This window comes from Lissotriton helveticus, chromosome 2_2 (genome assembly GCF_964261635.1).
Source record: "Lissotriton helveticus chromosome 2_2, aLisHel1.1, whole genome shotgun sequence".
Classification (NCBI taxonomy): Eukaryota; Metazoa; Chordata; class Amphibia; order Caudata; family Salamandridae; genus Lissotriton; species Lissotriton helveticus.
The window spans coordinates 131,959,550-131,975,774 of record NC_136060.1 but is presented as its reverse complement, the minus strand read 5'-3'; the positions used below and the strand labels follow the sequence as shown (position 1 = coordinate 131,975,774).

General features: G+C 42.5%; 1 protein-coding gene across 1 annotated transcript in view; it reads left to right on the top strand.

Annotated features, from left to right (window-relative positions):
* Positions 1-13,098, top strand: part of SPATA18 (spermatogenesis associated 18) — a 151,221-nt gene extending 138,123 nt beyond the window's left edge. Inside the window, exons 12-13 of the mRNA XM_078678199.1 lie at positions 303-357; positions 9,302-13,098. Coding sequence (XP_078534325.1) covers positions 303-357; positions 9,302-9,309 — 63 coding nt within the window. The 3' untranslated portion in view covers positions 9,310-13,098. The remainder of the gene's footprint in view (positions 1-302; positions 358-9,301) is intronic.
* The last annotated feature ends 3,127 nt before the right edge of the window (positions 13,099-16,225 follow it).

Here is a 16,225-nt window from a genome sequence, read left to right as displayed (position 1 = left end):
TGAGAGAGTAATACTCCTTTGGGCAGATCCAAAGCTAACTCTATGTATATTTTAAAGAATTGTAACAATAGGTCTTGGAGACAACTGTATTATGTAGCAAGACCTAAAAGTAAACAGCCTAGTTGTGGTATTTGCTTGCAGTCATTCAGTACATCACTTTGTTCACAGTCTACTTTGCTGTAAAGTGATATAGGTAGGGAGAATGTTTTCAAATAGGTTCAAGCAACAGCTCACAATGTTACAGTCTTGCTTAGGACCTTAGTTAATTGGTGTCTTATTCTGTTGTTTGTTGTATCCAACAGGCTTCCAGAAGTCGCAGTCGCAGTCCATCCCCTCTCAGAAGATCTGGAACACCAAGTAAGTGGGTTAATGGGATATGATTTAATTACACATCCAGTACTTAAAGCTCAGAAAGGATTACTTCTGTAATATGAGGAACCATATCTTGCTGCAATCCTTATGTTAGAAGTATGCTATTAAAGGTAACTAAGTGTAAATGTTTGTGGAATCTGTTCAGAATCTTTCTTTTATAACCTAGCCAGATTGGTTTTATCTTATTTTCTGGCTTAATTTAAAAGATTGACCTTGTAGAAGATCTGGGAATAACTTGGGCGTTCTAGAGATACTCCTATGTAAATAAAGCACAATGAGACTTGCCCCCGGGCAGCTGGTAAATCTTTCGGGTATCTCGAATATGCTTTCACTATCTTGAGATTTTCTGTAATGCAGCTTGTTGTTGAATTTGGTGAAATGAGCGAGGTCTATCTTTAACTCGGTATGGGCTTCCCTTAAGGGTCTCCAGATCAAATCTTAGTTAAACTAGTGCGGTGTCTGATTGACTGAAATTAGAAAGTATTGGTAGCAACTGAATGATGATTTATTAAATTTTTATCAAATTAGTTAGCTTTTAGATTCAATGATAGCTTTACCACTTTCTCTTGCTGTCGGCATTAATTTTGATGTGTGGAAGTTTTCTTTTCACTGGGTATTTTCAGCAAGATGTTTTAGGGCAACGTGTGCTTCGCAGACATTAAGTTGTACTGTCACAATGGTGACTTACACCTTTCACTTTCTGTCTCAGTCAATGACTAGGCTGATATCAACTGTTTTAACCTCTTCTATGCTAATGACAAGGTCAGCTCGTCATGCAGTACCACTGGAGCTGTGCTTATGACGAGCTGACCTTGTCATGAACAATGGTAAATCTGGGAATGCAGCACAGGAGGAAAATCTCCTGTAGCATTGAAGGTGTTTAATCAGATATGCATAACGACTGGATAAGCTTTAGCTACTGTAGAACTAAACATTTGTTGTAGGTCTGTACATACAGTCCTGCAACAAGTTCCATCAACCTACGTTAAGCTAAAATTGAGTCTCGGACAAATCTAGAATGGTGGTCTTTAAACCAGAGACTAGCACCCCTTGGGGTAATGTTCAACACAAAATGGGGCCTCTCCCAGAATAGTGACCTAGTTGCAGAGGATTTAGAGTATAGGCATCTCACAAAATGTGACGGACTGGTCTCACCCACCCCCTGGTCTCATGCTTCATCATTGACCAGTCCTCGCGTCCAGAAACTCGGTTTGGTGGAAGGTGGGCATACACCTGACGACAAGGATGCACTTCTAAACTAAGTGGGGGTCCGTGAAAAGTAAGTGAGAATTAAAAGGCCATTATAGTTGCCAGATTAATTTTAATGTGGTAGGCAGCTATTTGGTTTTAAAAACAAGTGAACGGTGTGATGGGGAATTTATTGTCCCCTCACCGTTATAGGTGCGGTCGACATGTTTCTGCCGTGTGACCCAGTTGGGTCCATGGCATTCATCAGGACCTAAGTAAAAGCACTGAAGGGCTCCGTTCTTATCAACTTCGTGGTGATAAGATGCCACTGGGTGGGGTGACCTATGTCACACTCCACAGAAGAGAGGGCTTACTTTGAAGCCTGAAAGAAAAAGCAGAGTGAAAAGAAAGAAATAAGAACATCCTCTGCGGTCACTTTACCAGAATTTGGATTCAGCCACATGGACAAATCCTTAATGGTGAGTGACTATGTGTAACACGTGACACTCTTCTGTGCATACTTTTTAGCAAAAATAGTTGAGAGAGTGTTAATCTTACCCTAAAACATGAGCCTAAATTCCCCATGGGAGGAGGGCAAAAAGGGATGACCCCTGCAGTCAGACACTAAATGGTAAAAGAATAGACGATTTAAAAAGTCTAAAATTTCAATTTCAGAACATGCAAAAAACGATCTCATTGCAAACAATCATGCCAATAATTTACTTAAGCACCTATATGTGTGCTTCTCTCCTCCCTGATGGTCAATGAAATGTGTGGAGAGCGTGGTTTTTAAAGTGCTCAGAAAATGTGCAGTTCGATATATTTACCTGTGTGATTGAATAAGTGACTACTAGGTAATGGGATCCGGTGTCCGAAAATGCACCAATACAGATATGTAGGGAAATGCCTAACCTGCCCTCAGCATGATTGTAAAGCTATCGCACACGCGGATTGCAAGTATGCGGTGTCCGTGTGAGAGCCGTGTTAGATGAGGCAGCAGTTGAGCGCCTGATCGTGGGTGTGTCTCCTCCTAACAAATCAACCTGCAACGAGAGGCGGGATCAGCACCACGTGGGTGCCTGTAGCCAGTGGCGGCTGGTGACATTTGAAATTGGTGAGGCATAAGCACGATCCTGGTTCCCGGTGGCACTGCACCTGCTGCACCAGCATGGTGGTCTCATCCTAATAGTGAATGATAAGCCAATAAGGAGCGGTAGGGATATGTTTTTATGAAGTAAAACTGATAAATGCCCCAGCCCCTACACCAAACCGGCCTTGTTGATGGTAAAAATGCTCGGTCCTCATTACAACAGCCGAGGGTCTGCAGGACATTTACAGAAACCTGCCCATCGCTAGGTGCTGTGGAGCCAAACCCTCGAGTCCAGTACAAGGCCACCAAAACAGAGCTGCTAGGGATGGGGGTGTTGAAAGAGCGCCATTGATTTCTCATATACTTGCATCAGTGCTCACCGCAGCCCTCCTTCCCCACCCCCGTCCCTCCTCGAATCCTCAGAACCAGTCACAGTACACAGATATTCCTCCTCCCGCACTGCGGCTTTTATCAACGTTTTGTTCAACAATGCTTCCCGCCCAGTATGTTATTCAGAGATAATGCCTCGTGAGTTATGGTCTGCGCATAAAAGGGCTATAACAATGCACCGCAAGCACGCAAGACGGCAAAGTGCAAAACAGCCCGCAGCTACCATGAACTCTCTCCGGCATTCCTTCCCTCTCGTACGGCACTGGCAATAGTCAAAACAGGAAGGCCTTGTTTATAATCTCTAATTTAACTTATTAAAATTCTAGTTGCAAGAAGTCATGACTATGTTTAAGAAAACATTTGTTTTCAATTTGCAGCTAGATGAGGAAGGCAAGGTCGGGAACCATGTGTGAGCGAACAAGCAGTTAATTTGCAAAAGCGGTCCAAGAATAAAAACGAAACCTTTTCCTTTTAGTCTGTTCCCATCGTCTACGTTCGAAGTGCCGGCCATCACTGATTTGGAATGACCTGCATTGAAAGAAAAGTTAACGGTCTTCACCGCTGACAGTCTTCTGCAAGTTGGGGTTTTTATTTTAAATAAATATAAAAAAGTAAAAACTTACCTTGGCTTCCCGCGCTGACTCCCGACTCGAGTCCCGAGACTGCATGCAGACTCCCGCCGTCCTGGATTTTGAATGCCGCCGGCGCCGCTGCATCTGACGTAATGTGGGCTCTCGAAGGCTGCAGGCAGCCTCCCTCCCCTCCATGGCAGCCGGCGCTGATTGGTTCGGCCGGCTGCCCTAACCGTGTCATTTCTCCTAGTCTGCATCCTGCAGAACGGAGAATGGGAGATGGCTGGGGGGGAGCGGCTTGCCCACTGTTGCTAATACTGTCTGTTTGGACAGCCTCTCAGGCTGTCCAAACAGTCAGTATTATCAACAGTGGGCAAGCCACTCCCCCCTGAGGCTCGAGTATTGTAACCAGGAAGAAGTTCTGCTGACTGCTTTCTTGCCGTGCGAGAAGGGCAGGCAGAAACAAATGGTAGTTATAAATAAATAACTACCATTTGTTTCTGCCTTCTTCTCGCACGGCGAGAAAGCAGGGGGGGCGGCGGCGCCCAAACGCCCCCATGGTAGAACCGCCACTGCCTGTAGTTGTGAAAGCATCCTAAATGACAGAAGCCTCCTGCATGAGTATTCTACTCGGCCGTCCGAGGTGTGAGGCCGAGGCGTGGTTAAGACCATGTGTGTTCACCCTGAGTGGTCCGTTTCTGATGATGGGCGGTCAGGCCAATAGGCTTTGGCCCTTTCTGATCATGTGAGCGCAACTCACTCCTTGATTTCAATGTTTACTTTGGAGAGGATGTTAATTAACAAGAGCATAACTTGCTTCGTTGTTTCATGGTTTTTGGTGATATCGGAGACAGCCCACGGTGGCTGTAATTTCTATTCAATATGCGACATGCGTAACAACAGGTGATTTAAGCTGGGGTTTAATGAAACAGAGGGTCAGGATTGAGAATGCAGGTGCTGAGTTTAACTTAATGTGCAGTCAGGAATATCGGAAAAGGTTCTTCTTTGTGGAACATGGTTTGCCTATTTCTTGCTAATACGCTTGATGCCATCTATAGTGGATAGTATCATAAACCGATGAGTCTCTTGATGTTGCTTTGAAGTAGCCTGCACAGCAATGTATGGCTATACCTCTGTTTCAGAATGTTTATGGTACCATCTGAAATGTGATAGAATCATTAGCCAAAGAGTTAAAAATAAAAAAATTATCTGGGTACAAGAGGTGCAGTTTTGTACTTGGTTATAGGCGATTTAAAATACCTGATGTTACAAATAATGGAGATTATTATCGTGCCATTGGAAGCCATGGTATCTCATCATTGAGACCTGTTTCCCAAGTGCGGATTCGGTAGAACCACCTCTGTTCTCTGATATGTAAGGGTCTGGTCATATAGTTTTTTAATTTTTTCATTACATCTAAGACCACCCCTCTCAACTCAGTGTCCAAGTGGTTGTGTTCTAAAAAATGGCAGGTGAGTTTCGTGTTGTTTTTTTGGTCATTCCCACATACATGAGACCGCACAGACAGGTTAGCAAGTATACCACATTTTCGGTATTGCAATTACTGAAATTCTTAAGTTTCCATGGGTTTCCAGTGCCTATGTCTACCTGCTTGATGGATTTTATCAATGGGCAAGAAACGCAGCTTCCACATGGGTAGTGTCCCATGGGTATCTGGTGGGTCCAAAGTGTGTTTTGTTCTTCTCTCTCTTGAGATGGTGTTTTAGCATGTACCAGCTCATCCCGCAGGCTTGTATTCCTTCTGCATGCGAAAAGGGGTGGTTCCCACTGTCTCTTCGCATTGTTCAGAATATGCCAGTGTTTTCGAATGATGCTCTGAACCGTGTTAGATGCTGGTGTATATTTGGTCACACACACAATTCTGTCAGTTTTTCTTTTTGGGGCATCTTCCAGGAGCGCCTCCCCATTATTATTTTTGGCCCGTTTTCTAGCTTTTCTCACCCTTTTCCTAGGGTAGTGCTGATCAAGCAATTTTTTCTCTAAAAAGTCAGCCTGTTCGTCATAGGTTTCTATGTCGGAGCAATTACTACGCACCCGGAGAAATAGACCCGCAGGAAGATACTGTTGTACAGCCCTGGGGTGATAGCTTTCATAAAGAAGCAAGCTGTTTTTATCAGTGGGTTTGTTGTGAACCCTGGTGCTGATTCCTTCCGACGTCATCAAGATCTCAAGGTCCAGAAAAGTGACATGGTTTTTGCCGATGGTGTGCGTAAACCTTAGATGTTCCTCCTTGCTGTTGACCCATTGCACAAATGCTGTAGCTTCCATTTCATTCCCACGCCATACGATGAAGACATCATCTATGTAGCGCTTCCATGTTATTTCATCATTTGTTCAATGGGTCAACAGCAAGGATGAACTTATTTGTGATTGGTGCTAACAAGATTACTTTCCTTGCCGCAGACAAAGAAGGCTGCACTTCCTACTTCTTAAAATCAGCATCACATTAATAATATTGACCTTGATGTTTAAGGTAATTACGGCAAGGCATTACTTCTGAAACACAATCTTAATTATCCATCAAGAAAGGGCCTTGCACGCAAGTTTTTACTAATCACTTATGATCCCCAGACACACCCACACCTTCATAGAAGATGAGCTGTTTTCCTGGTATCAGCCTGAACTGTGTAATTTCTTCTTGTTGGGTGGGACTCTCTGCCACCTGTGTACAAGTGACACATAACATTTTTGAATGTTCATCTGTGCTTCAAGTGGGGTATGCAACTTTACTTTACGTGTCTCTGGGTGAATGGCAGGTAGTATTCTTGAATGTTGAACAGTATCCCCAGAGGATTTGGTCTCACAGTCGCTCACAGGAGGATTCCATACAGCATCCATTTACGGCAACTTTGACCCACAACCGGATCCCTTGGACACTACTCCAAGTTTCTCCGCCTCAAACAAAGGACTGGCCCTGACCTCATTTTCCACCATCACCATAGATGAAACTGCAGCCATCATGAAGTCCATCCACTTTGGAGCCCTGTCAGAAATTTGCCTTCAGCAAGGGACTCACCCCAATCAGCAAAGTCCTTACCCTGATCCTCAATGCTTGCATTGACTCAGCCACCTTTTTGTAAGCCTAGAAACATTCTGCAGTTATCACCATGCTAAAGAAACCCTTGGTAGATCCAACCAAGCTCACCAACTACAAACCAATCTCCGTCCTACCATACCCGGCCAAGGTTTCAGTGAAACTCATCAACAGACACCTTACCTACTACATCATTAACCAACAGCTCCTAGACGTTACTCAATCTAGATTCAGACCCAGCCACTTCATGGAAATAGCACTCGTTTCAACAACAGACGACATCTGCATGATCTTAGACAGAGGAGAGACTGAGGCCCTCATCCTTCTCGGCAGCTTTTGAAACAGTAATACAACCGACCCTCATCAGATGCCTACATGAGATCAGCATTCAAGGACCTGCTAACCACTGGATCTGCTCCTTGCTGAAGGATAGAACTCTGATTGTCAGCCTAACACCGTACACTTGAGAAACCGTGAAACACATTTGCGGAGGACCTCAGTGTTCATCCTGCAGCCCCACCCTCTTCCACACATATATGACTCTATTAGCCAATGTCATACGCACCCACAACATCAACATCCTCTGATACACTAACAAAATACAACTCATACTATCTGTCTCATATAAAACCCAGACAAAAGGAGCAAGTTCAACGCCTGGATGACTGAGGTCTCAGCCTGGATTAAGTCCATCTGTCTCAAATTCAATACCAACATGACAGAAGTGGTGATCTTCTGAAAAAAACTCCACCAGCTGGCAAGCCTACCTCAGGCCACCCGGGGAAGGGACGAGGGGGTAGTTTGGTGCGGGGGTGTCCTAGGGAGAAGCACAGGCCTCGGGGTGGAGAGGGGTGGTAGTGTGAAGCACTGCTGCCGCTTTTGTTACAGGGGACCGATAGTGCAGCACTGCTGAAAAACCGCCCCCCTCTAACAAAAGCGCCCCCCACCGCTCCAAAACCGGTCCACACCCTTCCAGCCCACTGGGGATATGCCTGTGCCTGCTATGGTCAGTATGGCCCTGCCAGGAACCTCTGGATCATCACTGACAACAAACTGGACGTGGTCACACAAGCCAATGGCATTGCAGCTTCCTGCTTCCCCACTCTGTGGATGCAGAGGAAAATCTTCGAATGGCCCCTGAGCAACACCTGAAAAACCATAACTCACAACCTCGTGACTAGTAGGGTGGGCCACAGGAATGCTCTCTAAGCCCGTATAACCAAGAAACTCACTAGACGAGTACAAACCATCCGGAACATAGCAGTCATACTCATCCACAATCTCCTATGAAAGACTTACACCACACCACACTTCAGGGAGCTCTACTGGCTCTCAATACACATATGTACTCAGTTCAAACTCCTGACCCACACATTGAAAGCACTACACAACACAGGCTGGACTACCCAAACAATTACATTTCCTTTAATCAACCAGCCAGACACCTCAGCTCAGCAGGACTCCTACTCACACCCATCTCACACATACACAGATACAAAGATGGATGTTGAGCATTCTCATACATCACTCCTAAAGCTTGGACTAACTTCCAACTACACATCAGAGCCCCCTCCTCCCTTCTTGAGTTTGCAAGAAGCTGAAGACTTGCTTTGTTGCGTAACCCCCCAAAGACCTCGAGACGAGGTCCAAACACCTGCTCAATGCCAGGATACCCTTGCGGATTATCGCCCACTCTACAACTATGCATAAGTTAACATAACAGCATACTTGTAGACACTTAACAGTTCCTTATGTTGGGTGGGTGCCTCTTTTGCCTCTTGGTGGACATGTCATTGCATTGTCAGTCATTATGCATATGCACAATCTAATTTTAATGTTCTGGATGGCAACATGAAAAGAGCTGAAACACAGAAGTGAAGAAAGATGCTAAATATGTCTTGAAAATGACCGGATGGGCATATATAAATGCATATCCTGATGGTTTGAGCAGCCTGTAAAGGAGAATTAGAAGGAAACATTTTCCATTACCAACTTTCATCTGTTGAGAGCCCCTCCAGTATCACTGGTAAGAGCAGGACGTATCTGGCACACCTTGGAATTATTTTAATATTTACTGGGTGACTTTGCAGAACTTCTTGTAAAGACTAAGGCTTTGAAGCCAATGTGTTATAAAATGGTACTATAAAATGTACAATGTACAAAACCTTGGAGAAGTCGGTCTTGTTCCCTTTGTGAAATTCAGGATGGCTATTTTCCCCAACCCTCACTTTATAAGATTACTGTCCCCTACTACTTCTCTCATTGTTTCCCTACCATGATCATTTACCCATGCAAATATGCTTCAATTTTGAGATTCTGATTTACAGTGTTATATCCTCATGACCTAATAACTTGCTTCCCTACACATTGTGTCAGTCCCCCCGCCTACTACATCACCACCTTACTCCCATCCAAATGTACAATGCAGACCTTTGGGTGGGCACTGTGATAACACACTCCTGAGCAAATGTTCTGTTACAATGATTAGTTACCCCTCTTTACAATATCCACCCAATAGAAATGCATCCAAACCATAAAAACAACAACACTGATTTCAATATTTGGTCTGCGTGTAACATGGTTCATATGCAACATCAGACATACTCTAATGTATATGAATATTTCTCCCAACAGGACTCTAATTGACTGGATGTGTTTGCGGGTCTTTCCATCAAGATCAATCATCTTCAATGGTGCTTCGTACTTTTCAAGAGTATCTCAGACCTCACTTAAGATAATGTGAATGGCAATGCTTTTGCCCTCGAAATGGAGCTTATTAGCAAGTTTTTATAACTCTAGTGTGTGTTGTGCTTTTTAAAAATATAATATGAGCTGATGCAAGCAATTTCTTGGTTTCCAAATTGCATAAACGTCTAAGATCATATTCTTTATGTACCTATCTTAACTCTTTAAATCGACTAAGGTAAACATGAAATTTAAGAAAGGGTTGTTGCATCCACTCCGAGACCAGATATGCTTTTCGTAGTGAGAATTCCGAAAACAAAACCTGCACAGATGAAGTTGTTGTCACTTTAAAAATGGTCAGGGTGGAAGGGCAGGCGGGTATTTTTAGCATAAGATGAGTTTTATTTTTCTCATCGGAAGCTGATCTATTATTAATGCATTGGACAAAGTAAACCCCAAACAGATACCTGTGATGTATTTTATATTACCCTGTTTTTTATGCTGCAGGTGACAATATAATATTGGAAAAAACTTCCCTTGACGCAACCTCAATTTAATTTTTTTCTAATCTCACTTTTTAGACATAACTGAAAATATAATGGCAGTGGGGTGTTAAAACTGTTAAAGTATTTCATCCTTATGGAGTCAGCTGTGTCATAGAGAATACTATGCATATGGTAATTTACACACCACAGAAGCCATGTATGGAAATATTTCACCACAGAATCAACAAGGGTAGGACCTGTGTGCATGAAAAGTCCCAAGAAAGAACCACCATTGCTTAATTCAGGAGACCGATTCACAAATGCTAAGGAGAACTAGCATTGCATTCTCATTCTTAAACGCCACATCCGTATTTCTTGAACCAGAATTACTAGAATGTTTTGAATGTAAATTGCACTTACAACAGTGGAAAATATGTTGCGTTTGCATATTTCTTATACCTTAAATTTACAGTTAAAGTAAGAGAAATGAGTGTTCGCAGGAACGAGGCAGGATGGTGAGGATTTGAAATGTGTCTTAACTTTGTGATCATTTGCAGGTATTCCAGTCAATTGTTCCATTTTCATTACACCTCCATTTGTTGGAGCAGGTGTGTAAATGAGGTGTGATAAATCCCCAAAACCATGTTTACAGGTGGAGTTGATGAATAAGTATTGCCATAAGGTAAGGTGCATTTGCACCTTATTGTTAACTGTAAACATAAAGATTATGTACCAGCAATCATCTGTTGAATTACAGTTAGGCATATGTAAATAAATCCACATTTGTTTGTAGATCAGCTATATATATTTGAGGGATTTTGTAAACCTCTTAAATGTTATAAATTCATTCAAATCTTTGGAAGAAGCATATGAGCAGTAGAATTATGCCATTAAAGTATGTTTATGAATTGTGCCCATGGTGCTCAAGCAAAAGTTGTGACTTGCAGCGTAACTAGACCAGCCAAAAACTCTCATCTCGTCTCTGAAGAAGGCTTGTACTTGGCTAACAAAGTTGGAGCGTGAATGGAGTGATAGTGAGAGCCAACCTCTTGTTAGATTCAGATATTATCACAGCAGTGTGCCTATCAAGCTACAACATAGTTATGCAAGGAGTGCTTGAATCTGAAATACTTAATCATGTTTTACCAAAACAAGAAAATCTGTTTTCCCATATATGTAACGTGAGCACATACAGTCAAGCTATCTTAGAGCTTCATTGTTTATTACATATGAAATCCTCAAAGTTTTTCTGGTACAATGATGGGCTGTGAGTTGATACAATTGTGGTTTTAACAGTGTTTATAGACATGTATAGATGCTTTTGTACACGTCAGCTATGCAGCTCTCCCTCATTTCCTACTTTGATTACTGAGCCCTCTTTTTATTTATAATACACAACATTATTTATCCTCTGTTGCTGTGACCACGCTCCTTTCCACTAGAATTACTTTTTTTGTTCCTTGCCTATGTACTTAGTGTAAATTCAAGTGCCAATCCGATCAAAAATGTAATCTTGAAATACACTGTCAGAGATTGTCAGTTTTTTCCAAGTTCAAATCTAAGTTTAGTTATTTTACTGACTGAGATTGACCCTCTTAAGATCAGACTCAAAGACTTACTTGCTAGATTCAGAACTCAGTGGAAAGTCCTTGTAACACATCTGTTGTCTAAGCCCGTAGTACCTTTATATTACCAACTCGGAGCATGCTTTATCTCACCTGCAATGCGCATTGTTCTAGAAACATTTACATATTGTGATCCCAGCCAAGCGGTGCATAGGGGTATTAAAGGCTGACGATGTTTCCACAAGCTGAGGATAGAGAGGAACCTACTCAATAAGGGTATCATTCATTACAAGTATATGGGGTTACCTATATGCAGAGCATGTTGCCAAACCTAACATGTGAAAGATCGAAGCAGGAGACTTGATCTTAAAGCCAAAGTTACTTAAGTTGATGGAAATGAATATGACCTTTGGCGTTTGTGCAATATGGTTTCTCAATACAGTGTTATCCATGATCAAAGTGATAATTAAAATATTTCATAATATTGCATGTGACAAGAGTTTATTTTGTAAATTCCTACAAAAGGAGAGGACCTGCACATCAGCACTCCCAAAGTGGGCTTCAAGTTACTGGAAGGTGAAACCTGGTAACCTCATGTTTTAATTCAGATCTTTTAATACTTCATCCGTTCCTGTTTTACTTTTTCGTGTTATTTTGTAATTCTTTTGGTTTTGTGTTTATTCTGGTTTGGAGGTGTTTAGAATACATTTCTGATTGGGCTGGTCTGTGGATCTCTCCTTGTGGTCATCTGTGAACCACAGGATTGGGAAGGAGAAAAACAAGAAATATAATTTGACTGTCAGTAAACTTTCATTTGCTCTTTTAACCAATAATCAAGCTCTTTAGACAGCGTTTCAGAGTATCTCTACAAATGAAATCAGGAATACTTGCCTCATTAAGGGCCAGGCCAAAAGAGAGAGAACATTGAGACATTATTTTGCAGGCCGGTGCATCACCATCGAATTTTCTGTGGTCCAGAAGAGAAAGAATTTGCCTGTACTACCTCCTAAGATTCCTTACACATTTCATATACACCCAAGGAATGCAGATTTACAGATGGTTTCTGAAATAGGTCACTCATTTGCTCCAAGGTGTGACGCACGGTGGCCAAACTATTATTTATGAGAGGCATTCATCACTACAAGGCCTGACGTATTTTGCCTTTCATCGTGGTGCACTATCACATAAGTAAATACGTTTTTTTCCCTAAAGGTTTTAAAATCGATACCAGGCACTGTTCAAAGAAACTCAGTGTGGTTGTTCTCTAATGTATGAACGCCATTCAGTATCACTATATCACCAAGACATAACCGTTTGCCGATGATGTGGTGTTTGCTTTAAATTTGATTTCTACTTTGAAATAAAATTACAGTTTCGTGGAATTGTGTTTTATAGTGCATATATATACATATGTAAAATGTATATAAAACAGACTTTTGTGACATTCCTTTTTAAACCTCTTGCCTCGCAGACCCGCTGCAAGCATCCTTGTTGCTTAGTATGAAGGCACCGGGGCAAGCTGTATGTTGTGCTCTTAGCACTTTGTTTTCTATGTGTTCAAAATGTCTATTTCCTTCTTTTCTGTTTAAAATCGGGCTCTATAACTAAGTGTGATTTGCCTGCGTTTCTGGATTTGTATTTTGTCTTCTATGTATTTTATACTCTCATCACATTTGAATAAACATTTTCATAATTTTGCAAAGAGACGTCATTATTTCCAAATAGCCTGAATGTGACCACAATATGTTGCTTACAATAAATTACAGACATCTTAACCATGCACACACTGAATGGTGATATTGAGTGACTTACTATTTAAGCACTTATCAGAAAATGAAAAGAATACTTAAGTTAATATGATATGAGATTTACATTTTGTTTAGACCATGCTTACATAGGTACATTTATTAAGTTAAAACATCTGCTGTGTCTGAGACCTTTTGTCTACTTTGGTGTAGTTTAGAGCCCCACAAGTAAAATACTGTTTGAAAAGAATAAATGGCAACCTTTTAATTTATTGTTTAAATTGTAAGTTTGTTAGATCCTGTTCTCTTTGTCATTTGCGGTCTGTTGACTCAGGTGTCCTGAAGTTTATCTTGCTTTGGAACTGCTAAGTACATTCTTACTGCACTTGATTCTTGTGGTAGCCAGGCTGAGCATCCCAAATCATCTCAGGGAGATAGTGTGGGAGAGAGAGACTAGGAGCAGTCAAACAATGGACACAGAAGGTTAATGGCAACCAAGTGCTATTCTAAGGATAAAGAGACACACTTTAATCACACCACAACTCAGTACCACATGTAGGAAATATTCTAGGAATGCTATGGGGTTACTACACAGACAAACAGAAACTTTTAATTTAACAAAGGTGAAGTGTCCTTCTGGTGAAAGGGAGCAGCTTTCCTAAATTCTTTGACCTGTTGTTCAGTCTTCTTCAGACCGAATTACAGGTTTCTTAAATGGGTTGCCATAATCTCAACAAAGACCTTTCAAACTCTCCTAGTCAAGTTCTCAAGCAATGTTTTGTTCAGACATTGGTGTTACCAGGGTGAAGCTACTGGTGATCTGAAAGCACGCGTGTGCAGTCTTAAACTGCACGTTGTGAGCAATAGTGCTCAGGGACTAGTTCTGGCAGCCCTGCATCCCTACCTCCACGTCGGGCCAATGGAAGCTGAAGCGCAAAGGCGAAGGCACTCTGATCGGGCATGTCAGGTTCTCACGGCTCAGTGGATTGCATCCTCCAGTCTCACTGGCAGTGGGCACACTGGTGAATTGCAGGTTCCTTTTCAATCCTCTTTTTTTAATGGTTTTATTGGCAATTTAAATTTTTTGTTTACAAGTACAATTCAAACACAGGACATCTCTCAGGGTACATCAAAGAGTGCAGGATAATGATGTGTCCACAAAAAGCAGAACCAGATAAACGACATGTGACAACACTAATAACACAGGTCAGCCGTCCACATGTAGGCCTCTGGTTAGGACTACAAAGAAAAAAGTGACAACAATTAAGTTATCAAACGGTAATTCATAGTTCGTATAGGTTGGACTGTTGAAATCTAGGTGTCCAGTTATGAAATTGTGATCAATATTTATAATCAAACCCATTCAAATAAAGATTAGAATAAATGAGTAAACAATAAACATATCAGTATTAAACCCAGATAAGAACTACAGTCGCTCGTGATGACAGCATAAGAAACAGCACAAGGGTTGTGAATCCGAAGGGGGCCACTGAGGCTATACATGGTAGCGTCAGGCGGTGGGCCATACCCAGGTGGCATAGCCAATACTTAATGCGGCATGGTGGGAGAATGGGGGGGATGGAGAGTGCGTGTTGCAGGAGTCATCAAGTGGGGTGTGGAACTGTTGGAGCTCCCTCACAAAGGTTTTCCAAAAGAGTATCCCATGTGTCTGAGATTGGGTATGTACAGAGTCCCTTCACCTCCTCCCTGTGTAGCAGTGTGATCTCCGCTTGACCCCACGCCAGCATGGAGAGAACCTGTGCTAAGGGCGCCAGGGGATTGGCTGCCTTCCACTTACGGAGGATCAGTCTCTCTGCCAGCAGGAGCTCATGGTCTGCAAATCGTGTTGCTGCCCTATATTATTTAACGCCGCGGAAAAGCCCCAGGATGCACACATCCCAGGTATAGGTCATAAAAGATTCAGTGCATCGTGTCAAGTGAGAAATCACGTTGTTCCAGTAGCTTGTGAGTGATGGGCAGGACAAGAGTTTATGTACCAGTCCAAGTCATGCTTCAAACAGCGGGGGCATACAGCATCATTTTGGTAAAAATAAATTCATTTAGTGGTGGGTAAGGTAGGTTGATCTAAGATGCAAAATGTAATTAATTTATTTGAAACAGGCAATTCTGGACACTGACTGGATAAGTCGCCATTCACTGTTGGCGCATGCGCAACCGAGATACGTGTCCCAGTGTCCCCCAGTGTGTCAAGTGTCAGTACTGTGTGCATGTACAGCGCGACAGCCAACCACAGGGTTTGGTCTCCCCCTGGATATGTAAGTATTGCATGATGAGACGTTGCTGGGTTTCTGCAGTATCTGTCCCCATGATTGGCTTAGTATCCCAAGAAAGGAAACATTTATGAAGAAATGACCATGCAGCAGTTCAGAGCCAGCCAGTAGGTCCTCTATAGAAAGGAGTTTCCCATCTCGATATAAGGCATCTAAGGTGTGTAAGCCTGCTGCATGCCATTGTGTCAATTTACTGTGGGAAGTTGATATGCATCCACGAAGCATTCCAAGTGGTGGTAGGGCAAGGACTTAAGGTCTTATTGATTGGTTAATGAACAAGGCCCAGCGATAACATCGGTAAGTAGTTTGGAGTAAGGGGGTGTCTGGTGGTGCCCTGGCAAGTCGGTGGAACAAAGCAAGTATTCAAATCCCAAGGAAGCAGGAGTGTTGCAGTGTCCACCTGGTTGTCACCTGTAAACCAATGCGACACCCACTGGAGTTGGCAGGCCAAGTAATATTGTTCAAAGTTAGGGACATTGAGCCCTCCAATGTCCATAGGGAGGCAAAGCTTGAGCAGTGCTACCCTGCGCCACATGTTGTGCCAAATAGGATATCACACCATGCACTCCAAGGTGCAGAAGAAGGGGCAGCGTATAGGTGGAGGGAGTGAAATAATACAACAGTCTAGAACCACTATCTTTGTCAGGGCCACTCTCCCTGCTACCGACAACAGTAAAGCCTGTCAAAATGATATTTACGTCCGTAATGCAGTAACAGCATGGCCCGAATTGCCCTCCAAAAGGTCCTCAGGCGTGTGGTAGATTTGTATCCCCAAATAAAGAAAAGT